We start from the raw sequence: 16,271 nt of genomic DNA, 5'->3' as shown, positions 1-16,271 counted from the left end.
CACAGACATGGCTTGGGCCTGGGATGCCCTAAGAAACACAGGTGTGGTCCTGGGAGACCCGAGGCTTTGTCCTTCCTGGAAACAGGCATGAGTCCAACTCTAACTAAACATTATAGAAACTCTTTATTATTAGACAAAAATAGACTCTTTTTTTTCTTTCCCCCCCTTTTCATGTGATCCTACTCTGATCTCTCTGCTCAGAGGGGAGGCAAAGGAGGGAGTGCCTTGCTCCTCACACCTCTCCCCTCTCCCTGCCGTGCTGGGACCTGCAGCTGGTAGAGCAGGCAAGGCCTGTCTCCCCTGCCAGCGCGGATGCTCTCCTGCAGGTGGGGCTGTCCAGATAACCCCTTCCAGGCTCTACCACCTCACCCTCACACACCGTCTCTGCCCTCTGCTCACATGCAAGGTCATCTCATGGGCCCATCCACTTCGCTTAGCAGGCTGGGGGCGGGGAAGGAGAGCAGTGTCCCAAGCCGTTGTGTCTGCTCCCCATTCCTAGGGGAGAGGCCGGCTCCTGGGTCTCCTGGGTCCAGGCCAGGGGAAGTGAGGGCTGTGTGGTGCTGAGAGGGGCACAGTGTCGACGTGGGCTTGGAGCTTGTGGCCTGCCTTCATTTCCTCTGGCCTAGTAAAACTTTGGTGATGAAGGTGACAATGGCGCCTGCAGGCTGATCCGGGTCAAGCTCTGCAAAGAGGTGACACACATTCTCCCAAGGGCTTCCCGGCTTCTTGGCCACGAAACCAAAGATCCTGAGGGCACAAAGGCAGGGTGGGGAGGGCTGAGAATCCCTTCCTCAGGGATGGCCATGCCAGGGATGGGGAGCAAGCAGGCGCCTGGACACCACGCTGATGCCACACTGGGAGGGGAGACGGCACTCTGGGGGAGGCTTACTTAGAGGTGGTCCCGTCGGAGTTGGTCCATCTGCGGAAGGAGAAGAACTGTGAAGGGATGCACCTAGGGAAGAGCTACCAGTGGAGAAGCTGGGCTGTGGGGACTGTGGGATGAAAGGGCTGGGAGGGAGGGTCACCTCCGGTCCTGAGGGTCAGTGCTGGAGAAGGTGATGCTGTTCACTGGATAATGGCGGCGAAAGAAGAGCCTGGAAGGACGAGGGTGGGGAAAGTCACCCAGAAATCGGGGCCCCCGGGGTCTGTGCCTGGGGTCCCCCAGGGGCTTACCCGGCACACATACTCACTTCCTTTGGTTGTCTGTGAGTGTGATGCCCTGGGCTGAGACCTTGAAGTGGACGACGGCTGGCGCGGGGCGGGGGCTGCAGCTCAGAGCTGCGGAGCTGGCCCGTGCCACTGCTTGGGGGCCCGTCAGCGACTCTGTCTCCACTGAGGTCAGGTAGAGCACACTGCAGGCTGCAGGGTGAGGAGTGGGTTGAAGGGAGCAGGGAGCGGTGGCTCTGCCAACCCCAGCTCTATCTCCCCTCCGTGTTCCACCCGCCCAGCTCTCGCACTTTCCCCAGCTAGTGCTGCTCAAAATGCATCCGTCACACAGCCTGTTAAAAAGGCAGGTGACTGCGCGAGGTATACAGTGAGAGATGCTGGAAAGAGGCCGGAGAATCTGCATTCTAGCAAGACCCCACCCCTGCAGCCTAGACAGGACTCCCCGTCCCATCATGTCTATGGGGACAGGCCTCCCCTGGCCTTCCTGGGTGAGGTGCATCTGCCAGGGCTGGCCCACACACAAGGCCTTTCTGTTCCCCATGTGTCAGGGCTGTCCTATCTGGTGCCCGGGGAAGGGAAGGAGGGAGAGGCCCGTACCGGCGCCTTGACGCAGGAGGTCTGCCGCTGTACTCATGTTGCTGGGCACTGGGGCCTCTGGGACCTCCTCCAGAGGATCTGAGGGAAATGGGGGTCAGCAGGGAGTGGCAGTCCCAGGAGCTGAGGGCGCCCTCTGCTGTCCCAAGGGAAGGCAGGCAGGCAGGGAGCCAGGACCGAGATTGTGCCTTTGGCCGCAGTGGGAGGGGAGAAGGGGGAGGACAGATGCCCAGACACCCACCTTTGCTGGGAATGCGCAGGCAGCAGGGCAGGGACAGTGGGGAGATGGAGTGCTGGGAGACCAGGGCTGACAGGCTGCCTGCAGGGGAGAGGCGAGCGGGCTCCTGAGGTGCCCAGAGACACCTCCAGTCCTCCACCTCCCTCCTGACACCTCCTGGCCTCCCTGCAATGCCAAGTGCAGCCTTCTCCACCCCTGCTTCTCACCAAAGTAGGGCTCGCTGGGACAGCCCTTGATCTTCACCCCTTTGGGCCCAGTCTCAATGAGAAAATGGCGGACCAGCTGTTCCGAGGGGTCCCCTGACGGGAGTGGAGAGGAGGGGAGAAGATTCCAGGTTCTACTTCTCTGCTGGAATTCTCTACCAAGCAGGAGAGCTCATCTCCTCCTCCCTACTATGAAGTGACACGGGCCTTTGTGCCTCCCTCACCCCATCCCCTCCCCCTCAGGCTGGGCCACTCTGTACCTTTCCAGGACTGGGCGCTGGGAGGGGGCGTGGCCACCTTGAGAGCCAGCCCATAGGCTCCTTGGAATGAATGACTGTCCCTGATCAGGAAGGCCCCGGGGTCTTTGTTCTTCAGCAGGGTGATGGCTAGCGGAGGCGGGAGAAGCTTTCACAGGAGCAGACCAAGCCCCAGGTAGCCCCTCCGCTCTGCTGCCCGAGCCCCCCAGACCTCTGGCCCTGACAGCTGTGGTGTCAGCACCCAGGATGCCACTGGGGAGTCAGTGCGCTGGGCACTGAGCGTGTGAGACCTCCTCAGGCCTAAAACCCAGAATCACCTGCTAGAAAGAGGCTTGGCCCAGAGGAGGTCCACTGATGAAGTGGCACAAACCAGAAGCTGAGCCAGAGGCCCGGAGAGAGTGGGGGCAGGCTGGCTTCTCACCTTGGTCACGGGACAGGTGTGGCTTGTACCAGAACTTGGATGTGTCCTGGACAAACTTGACGTTGCTCTGGCTCTCTTGCATTGGGGGCTCTAGAACAGGGAGGGACTAAACTTTACCCCAGGGCTCCCCAGTCCCCATGCCATGCCCCTCCCTGGAAACCAGGGTTCTCCTAAGGTAGCCCCAGCCTCCTGAAGGCCTTTATACCTGGGGGTTGGGGGGCATTATCCGGGAGCAGAGGTGCAAAAGTGACATGGTGACTAGCGCTTCTGGCTGGCGGTGATGCCTGCTCTGGGCCCCAGGGTCCCGGCTGCTGCCCAGGCCCCAGCAGATGGCGTTTCTCAGGAAGGGGGGGCTGGGGGGGGGCGTTGACGTCGTAAGATGCAGCCAGAGGAAAGGCAGGTGTGGGCGAGCTCTGAGGGGGTTCTGGGCTGGCCACAAGCCAGGGCATCTGAGTAGGCACAGGGGTGAGGGGGGACCCGTCCGGGCTGTCCAGGGGGTCTCGCAGGCCCTGCCAGGGGGCGTGACGGAGGCCGGGCAGGGTGTTGGGTACAGGCCCCCTTGGACTGGCGCTGTCCGAGCGGCCCCCTGGGCTCCTCTCCTGAGGCCAGTCGTTGGGAGAGCTGGGTGGGGAGGCTGAGGAGAAGGCGCCAGGGGCTGGAGGCTCAGGCCCACTTCCCGCAGGCAGCTCTGGAGACTTATCAGCGCCTCCCTGGGAAACAGGTGGCAAGGCCTCCGCGGGACTCAGTCTCTGAGTGGGCGCCAAGGTGGGGGACCGGGTGTCCTGCCGTCGGGTGCTGCAGGGAGGGAGGGCGGGCAGGAGTTTTAGTTGGGTTGCAGAGCCCTGTGTGAGGTGCCTGCCAACCCAGGCTTCAGTGTCTACCCAGATAAGGAGGCCCCTGAGCTGCCCGGCCCCACGAAGCACCTCTCCTTGCCCTGGACGGGGCTGCTGGTGTGCAGCGGCGTGGAAGGACCAGACAGCTCGGAAGCGGTGCTGCACTGGGCATCTCGCGGGGACCGGGGCAGGGTGCTGTGCCCGCTGGGACCCTCCCTCCAGGACACAGGCTCCGGCGACTCTGCGGGGAGAGAAGGGGCTGTGGGCCAGGAAGAGCCCCTTCTGCCTGGTTTTTTAGCTCTTCCTCAGTCTGTGCTTTCCCCACCATTCCCCAGAACCCTCTTCTGCCCTGGGCATCCCCCTTCCCAGGGCCTCACCTGCAGATGCCAAGGGTCCTGCTGGGGCCAGGTGCCCAGGCAGCGGATACCGGTCCCCTCCCTCCTCTGCAGGGATCTCGTAGCTCAGCTTCCTGGACTGGGGGTAGGGCGGGCTGCCAGGGGAGATGGAGCCAGCCCGGGGGGAGTGGGCACGAGGGCTGGGATACCCTCTGCCCTCACCTGGAGACCCACAGCTGTGCGGCACCCGGCCGTATGCTGGGCAGCAACTGGGAACTGCGCCTCCATAGCCGTATGTCACCAGGGCAGGGTACCCTGGGTGCCCATACCTGCCCTCGGGGCACAAGGCATAGGAGCAGCCCTCATGCCCTTCCTCGCCTGCCTTGGGTGGCTTCAAGCAGCTGTAGTCAGGCAGCGGGGTATGGTGGTGCCCGCAGGCAGGCACCAGCAGGGGCAGCGGGTGCCCGGGTCGCACCGGGTGCAGGAGGGGCTTACCAGCCTCACTCGCCCAGCCCTCTCCAGCCTCCCTCTCCAGCCGCAGCCCATAGAGGGCTGCCGTGGGCAGTGTTAGCTTCTCCTCACAGGTGGGGCACGAGCACAGCGCAGGCAGCCCTGGGTCTTCCAGGATCACCACCTCCCGGTAGCCTGGGGGGCGGTAGCCAAAGTCTCCATTGGCGGGTTTCCCCAGCTCAGGCGGGTAGGGGTACGGCCCCTCGGACAGCGAGCGGCAGAGGCGCCTCTTCTCCACGGAGGGCTCAGCATAGCCCTGGGGGGCCCCCTCATAGGCTCCGAAAGCCAGCCGCCGCCTCTCCAGGGTCCCCTCTGGCCGGTAGTAGCCTCCATTGGGGACCCCGCAGGGTTCCCGGTAGCCCTGGCGGCAGGAGCAGTGGCGGCTGAGGCCAGGCCTGTGTCCCGAATATATTCCAAGGTGGGGGCCTCCGCCCGCAGTGGGCTGGTCTTCATCATCAAGGATGGCTGTCTCGCGTCCAGCTCCCCGGCCCCCACTGGCCACTCCACAGCCTCCCAGCAGGCGCTCGAGCTCCTGCCGCTCGGCAGCCGTCGGAGGTGGCCGGCCAGGGGACTCGGCGGCCGGCTCCGTGGTCAGTGTGGAGGAATGGCCAGAGTCGCTGCTGACAGAAAGCAGCGGGGGTGGGGGTGGCTCCGGAGACGGGGCCGGTGGGGTCTGGTGGGGGGCTCGCTGCACCTGGGCATAAGGACTGCCATCCAGGGGCCCCCGAGTGTGGGTGACAGAGTCTGAGTGGGGAGAGGATCCGGGCGGGATAGCAAGCAGGCCAAAGTGGGGGAGAGAGAGAGAGAGAGACAGACAGACAAAGCGCATGTGTTAATAGGGGATGGTGCCAGAGACTCCAGCTCTGGGGTGTCTCTTGGGAGGGTGTCTGTCTAGGGAGGGAAGCATGTCGCCCCCCCCCCGGAAGCTCCACCTCCCTCCCCCTCTGGGGGCACCCCACACACCGTCCGCACTGTCCTCATGGTGCAGGTTGAAGTTCTCGTAGGAGTCCCAGCGCACTGCGGGCTCTGCAGTGTTGTAGTCGACAGAGACGGAGGGCTCATTCCGTGGGGTGCTACCTATAGAAGGGCGCCCCGGGGGTGAGGAGCAGGGAGACAACCCCTGACCCCTGCCCCCTGCCAGGCTTGGCTCTTACCTTTGATCTTCTCTGGGCTGGAGGAGAAGACGAACTCCACCGAGGCTTGGAAGGGGAACCTCTCATCTGTGGGGAGTGGACAGTGAGGAGAAGGTGCCCCCCTCCCTGCCCTTACCCACCTGCCTGCCGTCACCCGGGCTCCAGCCCCCAGGCCACTTGTCTCCAACTCACCGGCCCAGGCCTCATCCAACTGGTCCTTGGAGAAGGTGAGCCGTGGTCCATGGATGGTGCATGTGTGGAACTGGACTCGGAATACGAGGGTCCGGTCAGTCCCCCGGCTACCCTTGTGATAGCATGTTACCTGGGTGAGGGGAGGGAGACCAGCATTCAGGCTCTGTGTCCACATACATCTCCTCTGTGCTTCTACCCTAGGGACTATCTGGGTGCGGCTCTGCTCTGCCTCAACTCCAAGGTGACCTCCCCATCAGGAAGACAACCTCCTTGCCCTCCAACCTGCCTTGAATTGATGGCTCTCCAGAGATGGTGCAGCTGGCAGCATTCACCACCACCCCGACCCCACCCCCAGGACTCTCCCTGTGGCTAAGGCCCCCTCACCATGACATCGCCTTTGAGGAGGAGGGCTGGCTCCAGGCTGATACAAAGCTGCTGGGGACCAGGGCCTGCAATGTGACTGGGGAAGAGAGAGGGCAGAGCTGAATCAGGGGCACTTGGGTGCGCTGGTGGCTGTGAAGAGTCAGGAGGGAGTTGGGCGATCAGAGACTGAGCCCTCCCTGAGCGTGAGCCCTTTAAGCATCAGCTTTCCCATCTGTAAAACGGATTCTACGATGCTATTAGTTTTGGGGTGCAGTGGCTAGAGCTGGAGGCCCAGCTGTCTGGGAAAGGCTGGAAAAACAGGGATTTAGGGAGAAGGGGTCTGGCAATAGAGCACTCACTAGATTCCTGATGTGTAGACAAGCTGCATGGACTGGTAGATCTTGAGGAAGGGCTGGAAACCTAGAGGGCGAAAAAGAGAAGGTCCATGAAGGGCATTGAGTGGAGGGGGTGGGGGACAGCCCCCCCCCCCAGAGCACATTCCAGGCAGACTCACCTGCACCAGGTTCAAAGGCTGGCAGCACGGGCACCAGCACATAGTGCAGGAAGAGAGGGCTGCTGTTCATGCGGATGGCCCCGGACAGCAGACCGCTGAAGTAGGTGATGTACCTGGTGGTGGGATTTAAGGGGGATGGAAGCCCCTTCCAGGTCTCGGCCTCACGTGATACAGCAATGGGCCCTGACTATCCTGTGAGTCCCTCTTTATCGCAAGACTCAGCTTTATTTTCTGTATAGCTCTGGCTAACATCCCAAACGATCCTGTCTATTTATTCATAGGTGTGTTGCCTTCTACCCCACCAGCATGTAAATAAGCCCCATGAGAGCAGGAACCTTGGATTTGTTCTGCATTCTCAGCACCTGACACAAGCCCTGAGCACACAAGAGGTGCTCCCGGAAGGTGCGCTGTATGAATCAGATAAGCGTGGCCTGGGCAGCCACGGAGGGACCTGCTCGCCTGGCCCATCCCCACCCAGGCTGCTCACCGCCGCTGGGAGGGCTGCAATTCTGCGGCAACCTTGTCTTCACAGAACTTCCGCATGGTAAGGGTCGCCAGCGCCTGGTCTGCCCTGGGGAGACAGGGGCCAGTGTGGGGGGCTAAGGGGGTGGTTACATCCTGGTCTCCCTTTCCTAAGCTCCAGGGGAGGGAAGAGTGGTGTGATTCCCCGCAAGTCTAGAGGAAGTTCAGAGTGGTGGTGAAGAGAACTAGAAACCCCACAACAGTCACTTTACTAGTTGTTGGGCTGCAGGCAACTGTTTCCTGAGTTTTAGTTTCTTCTTCTGTAAAATGGGACAATAAGACCATGCTATGGGTTGAACCGGGTTCCCCGGTGGCTCAGTGGTAAAGAACCCACCTGCCAATGCAGGAGACATGGGTTTGATCCCTGGGTCAGGAAGATCCCCTGGAGAAGGAAATGGTCACCCGCTCCAATATTCTTGCCTGGGAAATCCCATGGCAGAGGAGCCTGGCGGGCTACAGTCCGTGGGGTCGCAGAAGAGTTGGATATGACTTAGCGACTAAACAACAAAAACGGGTTGAATTGTGTCCCCCCAGAAGATATGTACCTCAGAATGTGACCTTATTTGGACATAGGGTCGTTGCAGATGTAATTAATTAAGATGTTATACTGGAGTAGGGTGAGCCCTTAATCCAATGTGACTGGTGTCCTTAGAAGAAGAGAAGAAGAGACACAGACACACAGACACACAGGAAGAAGGCCATGTGATGATGAAGGCAGAGACTGGAGCGATACATCTATAAGCTAAGGGACACCAAGGACTGCTGGCCACCACCGGCAGCTGGGAAGAGGCCACTCCCAGAGTCTTAGTGGGAGTGTGGCCCCACTGACACCTTGATTTTAGACTTCTAGCTTCCAGAACTGAGACAACAAAGTTCTGTTGTCTTAAGCTACTTAGTCTGCGGCACTTTGTTACAGCAGCCCTAGGAAAGTGGTGAAGTACAAGTGAGAAAAAGGAGGTGGAAAGCTTAAGTTTATAGTAAATGGCTCTGGACCTTGAGGTGGGCTTTAGAGGATGGGGGCTCATCAAGGGCCAGCTGGAGGGAGGGTCCCTGGGGGAGTGGGAACTTGGGGCTGGGGCACCTTACCCTGCAGAGATCTTGCTGTAGTGCATGTAGGCAGAGACGATGACCCCGAGCTTGCCCTTACTCCCCTGAGGACAAAGAGGGATAGAGGGCTTGCTGGGGCCCTTTGCTGAGGGCCCCCAGTCCTGTGAACCTGAAGTTCCAGCTCACCTTGCAGTACAATACGACCACGTGCTGCGGGTCAGCGCTGAGCCAGGTCTCCATGGCTTTGCAAATGGAGCACAGCTTGTCTAGGGGGGGTGCGTGCAGCTCAGGCCAGCCAAAGTCTTGGACCTGAGGGGTACAGGGGTGGAATTGGGGCTGGTGGCCACCAAAGAAGAGGTGGGTGGGGTGGAAGAGGGATAGGGTTTAGGTGCCTGGAGACAAGGTCAGGGGCCTGTTCTTTGTATCGATGACAGCCTCAACTCTTTCCTTACCGAGATGATGGGTAGATACCTGCTGCACCATGCTTTGGGCTGTCCCAAGTGACAAATCATATGGGCAAGTGCTACTATTAATACTGAGAAGGCTGGGGGTGATGGTTTTAATTCCCTCCTACCTTCGGGTTTAGGCGGGTCAGGTCATGTCTTTTCTCTGAAAGGTTGAAGAGCTGCAAGTAAAGTGGGTTAGGGCGTTAGGCGAAGTGACCCCAGGTGGTGATTCTTGGAGGTGTCACCTGCTGTGACCCTAAGTAAGGGTCTTTCTCCAAAAGGAGGAAGTGACTAAGGCCTGGCCTAACTTTGACAGCTGTGTCAGTTGTCTGCCTTCGAGGTCTGCTCCGTGGAGCGTCCGGGGCCCCGCCCATTCGGGGCCCCGCCTCCACAGGTTTGACGTCAGGGAGCCGCCGGGCCCTGCCGGCCCTCCCAGCCTTCTCATTGGCTGACTGAAGCAGGTCCCGCCTCTCACCAGGTACTTGTCACGGTGCTTGGATTGCAGCACGTGAGCCAGCTCCCGCAGGTGGCCCCGGTGTCGCTGCTCGTCGGGCCGCGCGGGGAAAGAGGCGGCCAGGATCCGCTCCGTCACGTAGGTGAGGTCCAAGTCCCAGCGGCGCTCCATGAGCGGGTCCAGGCTGAAGCTCCTGGGGAGGAGGGGGCGAAGCTGTGTTAGGAGCGGGGCGGGGAGAGGGTGTGGGGCGGGGACCGGGAGGCTGGTGTGATGGAAAGGTGTCTGGCCGACTACAGGTGAGGCCTCCTGGGTCCTGACCTTTTGGGGGTGGGGCTGTCCTAGAGAGCTTTGTTGGGGGGAACTGCCCTGGGCTGAGGTGTGGGGTATGAGGAAAGGGCTCATATGGGACCACAACTGGCACCCTACTTACCTGGGCAGAGTGCTGCGCTGCTTTGAGTGGTTCAGAGACTTGGTGGATCCCTGGTGGATGAGATGAGATTTTGCACACATCTTTTGTGCCCCTTACTCTAGGCTTCCCCACTCCAGAGTTCCATGAATTTTGCTCCAGGAGAGACCTAGGTCCTTAGTCCCAGAGCTATCTGCTTCCGCCCCCCCAATTCGCCCCCTGCAGCTTCACCTTACCAGGTGCTCTATGCGCCTCACAGGGGCGGTGTTTCTCCGCTAGAGGGAGAGGGGGGAGGAAAAGGGAGTGGTTAGGGAAGGGGCAAGGACCAGTCTGGGCCTGGGGGCAGTGGGGAGGGCTTGTGTGTGTCCCTGTGAGGGCTGTATTAGGTGGGGCAGGGAGAGAGGGAGGAGTCCTAAGCCAGAGCAGGCCCAAGACGCAAGAGCGGAGGGCTCAAAAAGTTTTCCACCGTCTCAGGATTGCCACTATGCACAGCAGTCCATTCAAGGGAACTTCTTGGGGCCTGTGGCCACCAGACCTCTGGACACCACAGCCTGGTTCTCTGGATCCCCCACCCCATCCCAGAGCACACTCACCAACTCCACGGGAGGCAAAGCCTGACAGGACGAAGTCACCTGGAAGGAGACTGGAGTGAGGAGCTGAGCTGCTGGTGAAATGGGCTCTCCTGGGCTTAAGGATGGGGCCACCCCTCAGCTTCAGCAAGAAAGTGGAGGGGCTGTCAGCAGATGGGCACAGGCTGCAACTGAGGTTCCTCTATTTAAGGGAGCCTCCCCTCTGGCCTCTCGGCCTCCCACCCCTGGGCCCCCAACATGTTACTCTTGGCTCCCAGCCCCCTGCCCACACAGACCCCCATTCATCCAGCTGCAGGGTAGGAGTTATATATAGAGTCATGCAGGCAGGCCACAGCCAGGGACAGACACTGGCCTCTTTCACTGGGAGACCCCGCCCCTGGGCACACAGCTCCCCAAAGCAAGCTCCAAGGCCCTAGGACCCCTCACACTGCAGGAGAAGGACTAGAGCACCCCAGAGATGGGGCTGCCAATGGATAGTGGGTGCTGCCTACATCTTGCATCTTCTGCCCAGCCTTTCCAGGGCCCAGGACAAGACCCACTCAGGCATCCTAAGGACCCCTCCCCAGAGGGAAGGCACAGCCCATCCGGCCACCAGTCTCTGCTTTGACCCCCACCCACCCCACCCTTCCTCCTCTTCGTTCTTCTCCTCTTCCCTACCCCCACCCCCCGCCCCCAGTCCTCACGCCAGCTGCAGCCTGGGCACAGCACCAAGACAAACGTGCTGTCTTGCTGTCCACCCGCCTGGGCCAGTCCTCCAGGGGGTGGAATAGGGTGGTTCTTAAAGGGCCCAGAACAGTACCCTCTGTTACCCAGCAGGGGTTCCCCAATGATGAGAGGGGTAGAGGGGAAGAGAAGCCCATTTCAGAGGAGGAAGGGACCCCAGGCCCCCCTCCCCACATCAGATTACCCACCTTTGCTTCACATTTTCTGTGTGTTGCCACCTTGCAGACTAGAGGGGATGGAGGGGAGGAGAGTGTTAGCATGGGCCTACCGGGGCAGTGGAAGGGGTGGCTCTCTTGTCTCCCCAGGTCCTGGAACTTCCCGGACTCCAGCTGTACTGAGCTGGCTGGAGTCCGGGAGCAGGGGCAGAGTTCAAGGGAAGCACATGGCAGGGGTGTGCTACTGCCCAGGCCAGGGAGTAGGGGACCCTGGGGCAATGTTCTAGGGTGGGTGCAGGTGAGGAGGAAGGCACGGAGGGAAGCCCCAGTTCCAGGTCAGGTGAGAGGGTAATTTAGAGTACTAGGCTTCCTGGGTGCTGGGGGCGCAAGGGCTGTTTGGAGGGGAGGCAGTTCCTCTTCGCCCTCACATTGCCCAGCCCATGCTCTGTTCTGGGGTCTGCCTGCTGGGGCTGTGCAGCCCAGGGGCGCTGGGTGATGCTCTCAGAGCCACAGCCTAGGGTGGGACGCCTCACCTCTGCATGAGACGCCCGTCCCATCGATGGCCGCCTTACACACGGCACACACTGGTGGTTTCTTCCGGAAGACCTTCTCCCGGAAGCTATGTGGCTCAGCTTTCCTAGGCTGATGGGTGGAGGGACAGACAGACAGGGGTGTCAGTTCCCACGGGTCCATCTCCAGGATGGGGCCAGGCCTGAGTACAGCACTTTTTCTGTCTTTTTCTATAGCCCCCAAACTTGTCAAACACACTTGGCCACAGCTGTTTCCAAGCAGTTATAGCGCTTGACCTCAACAGTGCATAGAACCCGGCCCCTTGCGTCACCCTAGCTGGGTCAACTCCTCCCCAAGGGATCACTTAGGCCCCTCACGTGGCCCTGGTGTGTGATACCCTTGTGGTCACTGTTACCCAAACCCTAGAGCTTCCGTTCTGGTGTGGGGGGTGGTGTTCCCCGACTCCTCTATGAAGGCAACCTGTTTCTCCTCCCATCTTGCCCTCCCTAGCAGGAGGCGCCTGTAGGAAGTAAGCAGGGAGGGGGTCAGACATGAATGCAGGGTGTCAGTCACGAGCACCCAGATGACCCAGCAGGAGTGTCCTCAGCCAGGCCTGCTTCCCTGGCGCCCACTGTCCCCGTCCTCCCAGCAGCTGACACGCCCTCCCCCCCCCCCCACTGTCAGAACAACATGTTTACTCATTGTGCACCAAGGCAGCAGGCAGCAATTGTGTAAGGAGGGGGCGGTCATGCTGGAGGGAGAGGCAGATGGAGGCATGACATGGAAATATTTAGCTGCCTTACTGCTCCAGGATGTAGTAAGCACCCAGTCACTTGAGAAGGTTCAAGAGGGATTCCAGCACTGAAGGGGGAGAGGGTGTACCCGCTGCTCTCCAGCCTCTCCCCTCCCAGAGAGCAGTGAGCAAGGTGGCTGGGATGTCACCCGCGGCCCAGAACTACCGTTCCCATCCGTCCATCCTCTGGGGACCGTTTACCTCCTTGTCTCCTCTCCTATTTTTCTTCTCCTCTGGCATTCAAGTTCCGGCCTCCCTCCCCCATACATAGTACTGTCTTATGTTGCCCTGAGATGCCTTTTTGAGGGGTAAGGCTGAAAAAAATGTGGGGAAAGGCAGTGATGGGGCCTCTAGGCCCCCCAGCCTGGGGATGCAGGCAGCACCTCTGGTGTCTTGGCTGTCCTTGAAGCTGCTGGATTAAACTCAACTTGAACTCTTCTGGGCTGGACCAACTCTGCCAGACCCACTAGGAAACTTGGGTGCATTTTGGTATTAATGGCACAGGCAGACGATGTCAGTGGAAAGCAAGTCAAGCCCCCTTGTCTAAGGCACTTCTAAGACCTGGCCGCCTCCCTTCCTTCCTTTGCCACCCCTGCCCCATTTCCCCTAAACTTCTTAGCTTAGGGAAGTCTTCTCCTGGGCTCCAAAATAGTACCCGGGAAGGTCCTACCATAATGTATACCTGCCCGTGCAGGGCTGGCCTGGGCTAGGGCAGGGAAGGTGACAGGGGAGCTGATGAGGATTGCTATCACCCAGGCTTCTGCTGCTCATGTCACAGCCCTGGCCGCTCCAGAGACAGAGTAACGAGGGGACAAGGGACTAGGGAAGAAGGCTGAAACTGGCCGGGAGTTCTGGCCCCCTCCCCCACTGCCCACTCCTCCATCCCGACCCCTCTGCCCAGTCCAGGGCACTCCTACCCTGCTGGTGGCCCGGCTGCTGTCCCTCCTCCCCAGGGCTCTGAGCAGCCTCTCCACAGGGCCGCTGGACTTCATGGTTGTCTGGCTGCCTGGGGTGCTGGCCTTGGGGCCCGAACAATGCTGGGGCCTGGCCCGGGGCTTCCTGGAAGCGGCCTGGCGGAGGCAGCCGCTTCCCTTGGGTGGAGAGTAGGCTGTCTGGCTGGTGTGAGAAGCCCAGCCCTGGAAGTGGAGGGGAGTGCAGGCGGGAAGGGGGCAGGTCACTGCTCCAGGAAGTGGGGGGCGGGGAGGATGTGGGGGAGGCCAGGAGATCAGATTCCCAGGATCTACTCTGCTGGGAGTGTCAGCCCAGGATCTTTTGCCCCCACCCCATCCTGCTCTGGAGCTGCCCCCTGGCCTGGGATCTACCCTATCTGGGGATCTGTGGGATCCAGAGGTACAGCCCCCAGTGGGGCGGGGCAGGGGCGGGGTGGGAATTTAGGTCTCAGGGCCCCGGCTCAAGGGCCAGAGGGGAACGCGGCGTCCCTGCCAGGCCAGCCTCCCTGCCTGAGCTCTCAGGCTCTCTGGGGACCTTCTAGTAGGAGGGAGGCGGAGCTGGGAATCTGGGGAGCCTGTCCCAGCCAGTTCAGGACCTGGACTGCATCCTGAGGGTCAGCGTTCTGCCTCAGTTTCACTAGTTTGAAGCAACAGGAAGAGGAAAACATGCACTGGCCCCTTGCCCCCACCATCTACACCGAAAGCCAAATCCCAGCTGAGACTGCTCTGCCCACAGGAGTCAGTTATTCTGCCCTAGCCCAAGGCATTTGAGGCCCTTCTGAAAGCTCCCCAGCTGCCCTGCTCCGAACACAGTCCTTCACTCGCCTTCTCCCTGGGCCCCTAGCTCCTCTTTGGAGCCTTGCCACTTGGGCCCTCCTCCTCCCCGTCCAGCCCTGCCCCCACCCCAAGCGTAAGTACTCCCTTCATGGCTCCCCAGCTCCGCTCTTCCTCAGCAGCTGTCCCAGGGCTGGAGGACTGGACAGGAGGCCCCCCTCCCAACACATACTCCACCCCCTCCACGGGCCTCCTGCCTCCCTCCTGGGAACACAGCCAGCTTCCTGTCCCAGGAGTTAAGGGAAGGAGGTGGACTGGGGCATTGGAAAGGCAGGGGGGGGGGGCAGTAATCTTCCAAAAAATGTTAGGGGTTAACAGCCTGGGGGTTCTCAGCCCTAAGTCTTGGATCAGGGCCCCCAGAGCAGTCCAGTGGAACAGTCCAGCTGCCTGAAAGAATGCGCAAATGTGTGTGTCCTGCCCCCCCAACATTTGCACGGTAGTTACTGAATGTCCCATGGCTCTGGCAGCTCCCCCAGCTCTGGCTTCTCCCACCAGGCCCTCAGCCTCCCCTCTCGCTCCCCCGTGCCCATCAAGGTTGGTCTAACCCTGCCTCCTCTGTGATGAACCTACTCAGGACACTTCCTTGGGCTGGGCCTAGCCCGAGATGTCTCCCTTGAAGCTCTAATTCCCCTTCCAGGTCAGGAAGTCTGTCCCCAGGGTACCTTGGCCAGAGGGAGGCCTAACCAGTAACTGGAGAGGGGCACTGGCTCTGCAACCCACTCCCACCTCCAGCTCTGGCTGGTTCCCAGGACATTCCGGGCCCCTGGCCAGTGTGGGCAATCGGGCCTGGCCTGGTCCAGGCCCCAGCTCTGATGGGAGCAGGTGAGGTGTTGTGGTGGTGGTGCGGGTGTGGGTGGTCTTTCTCCCCTCCTACTGCAGTTACCCCGACCAGGACTCCTCCAGCAGGCTTGTCTCTACTTCTGCTGCCTCCACAGGGGCTGAAAAGTCCCCTAACTTGGCAACAGGTCCCCAACCTCAGACCCTCGTTCTTGACCTCGTGGGTGGCTCACTAGCCCCTGTGTTGGGTGGCCAGAGAAGATGGCTTTGAGTCTCTCCCCACCCTGTGCAGCGCCTCTCAAGTGAGATGGAAGTGGGAGAGCGCTGAGCCCGCTGCTAGTGCTGACAGGAAAAGCAGCTCCCTGGGGCAAGCTTGGGAAGGCCAGGCCAGAGCCCTGGGACCCTGACCCTCTTCCAGCCCGCAACTTTCCTGAGCCTGTGTCAGTCTCTCCCCCAGCCTGGCCCCCTCTCACTCCAAAGCCCTGGGTTTGTTTGGAGAAACCCCTCCACCCGCGCTCCCCCTTCCTGGAAATAGCTGTGGTTGGATGAGCGGCTGGGAGCCCAGCCGCGGAGGACGGGTGAGGCCCAGGAAGGAGACAGGGGGGAAAGGAGAGTGCCCAGGGTGATCTGGAAAACTGACGATGGAGGCCGCATTTACCTCGGTTTCCCCAGATGTGAGGTGGAAAAGGAAAACCCTGATACACACTCTCCCCGGCCAGTGCCCGCCCAAGTCCCGGGCCTGCGGGGGCGGTGCGGGGGCGGTGCGCGTGCGTGGCGGGACCGAGCGGCGGCGAGTGCTGTCCCGACGCGCGAAGGCAAGACCGCCGGCCGGGGAGTGGCCGTGGGCTGGCCCCGCCCCCTGGTCACCTTTCCGGCCTCTGTCGGCCGCGGCCCTCGGGCCCCGGGCTCCCGACCCCCGACCTGGCGCGCCCACTCCGCTCCCCACGCCCATTCGCCCCGCGCAGCGGCCCCGCGCCCCCTGGCGACCACCAACGGCACTGCCCGCCGCGCCGTGACGTACAGGCTGCCGCCCTCCCGCCCGGCGCCTCGCGGCCACTCACCTGCGGGGGGCGCCCGGCGGGGCGGGGGCGCGGCGGGGCGGGGCAGCAACAGGGGGAGCCCCCGGGCCAGCCCATCCCGCCCCGGGCCCGCGCCGAGCGGACGCTGAGGCGGAGGAGGCGGGACGGGCGCGCCGCGCTCGCCCCCGCCGCTCCCCGCGCCGCCCTCTGCTCCCTCCCGCGCGCTCTCCTCCCTCCCTCTTTCCCTCCTTCCCGGGCTCCAATCCCCACGTGCCGCCCGCTCCC

At 61.5% G+C, this 16,271-nt stretch overlaps 1 protein-coding gene across 7 annotated transcripts; it reads right to left on the bottom strand.

The window, feature by feature from the left end:
* Window positions 1–98: 98 nt before the first annotated feature.
* On the bottom strand, window positions 99–16,044 carry TNS2 (tensin 2). 7 transcript variants are annotated; one of them, XM_040234236.1, is made up of 29 exons: window positions 16,029–16,044; window positions 11,637–11,745; window positions 11,137–11,174; window positions 10,229–10,267; window positions 9,872–9,910; window positions 9,660–9,709; window positions 9,251–9,422; window positions 8,904–8,954; window positions 8,516–8,638; window positions 8,369–8,433; window positions 7,248–7,331; window positions 6,761–6,873; window positions 6,606–6,666; window positions 6,268–6,343; window positions 5,884–6,013; window positions 5,713–5,778; window positions 5,522–5,635; window positions 4,091–5,302; window positions 3,804–3,954; window positions 3,086–3,675; window positions 2,881–2,970; window positions 2,463–2,588; window positions 2,206–2,298; window positions 2,003–2,080; window positions 1,765–1,842; window positions 1,191–1,359; window positions 1,026–1,094; window positions 890–919; window positions 99–747 (listed from the first exon to the last, which is right to left on the bottom strand). In XM_040234236.1, exons 7-29 carry the CDS (start codon window positions 9,398–9,400, stop codon window positions 609–611), a joined length of 3,858 nt encoding a protein of 1,285 aa, XP_040090170.1. In that variant the 5' UTR covers window positions 9,401–9,422; window positions 9,660–9,709; window positions 9,872–9,910; window positions 10,229–10,267; window positions 11,137–11,174; window positions 11,637–11,745; window positions 16,029–16,044; the 3' UTR covers window positions 99–608. The 7 variants fall into 7 exon arrangements, 6 of the variants coding, with proteins under 6 accessions (XP_040090170.1, XP_040090165.1, XP_040090168.1 ...); XM_040234231.1 differs by lacking the exon at window positions 16,029–16,044 and adding an exon at window positions 14,278–14,369; XM_040234234.1 differs by lacking the exon at window positions 16,029–16,044 and adding an exon at window positions 13,324–14,269.
* Between the last annotated feature and the right edge of the window lie 227 nt (window positions 16,045–16,271).

The sequence above is a fragment of the Oryx dammah genome, unplaced genomic scaffold (assembly GCF_014754425.2).
Source record: "Oryx dammah isolate SB20612 unplaced genomic scaffold, SCBI_Odam_1.1 HiC_scaffold_29, whole genome shotgun sequence".
Lineage (NCBI taxonomy): Eukaryota > Metazoa > Chordata > Mammalia > Artiodactyla > Bovidae > Oryx > Oryx dammah.
Note: the sequence above shows the minus strand (reverse complement) of the source record. Positions and strands in the feature narration are given on the sequence as shown.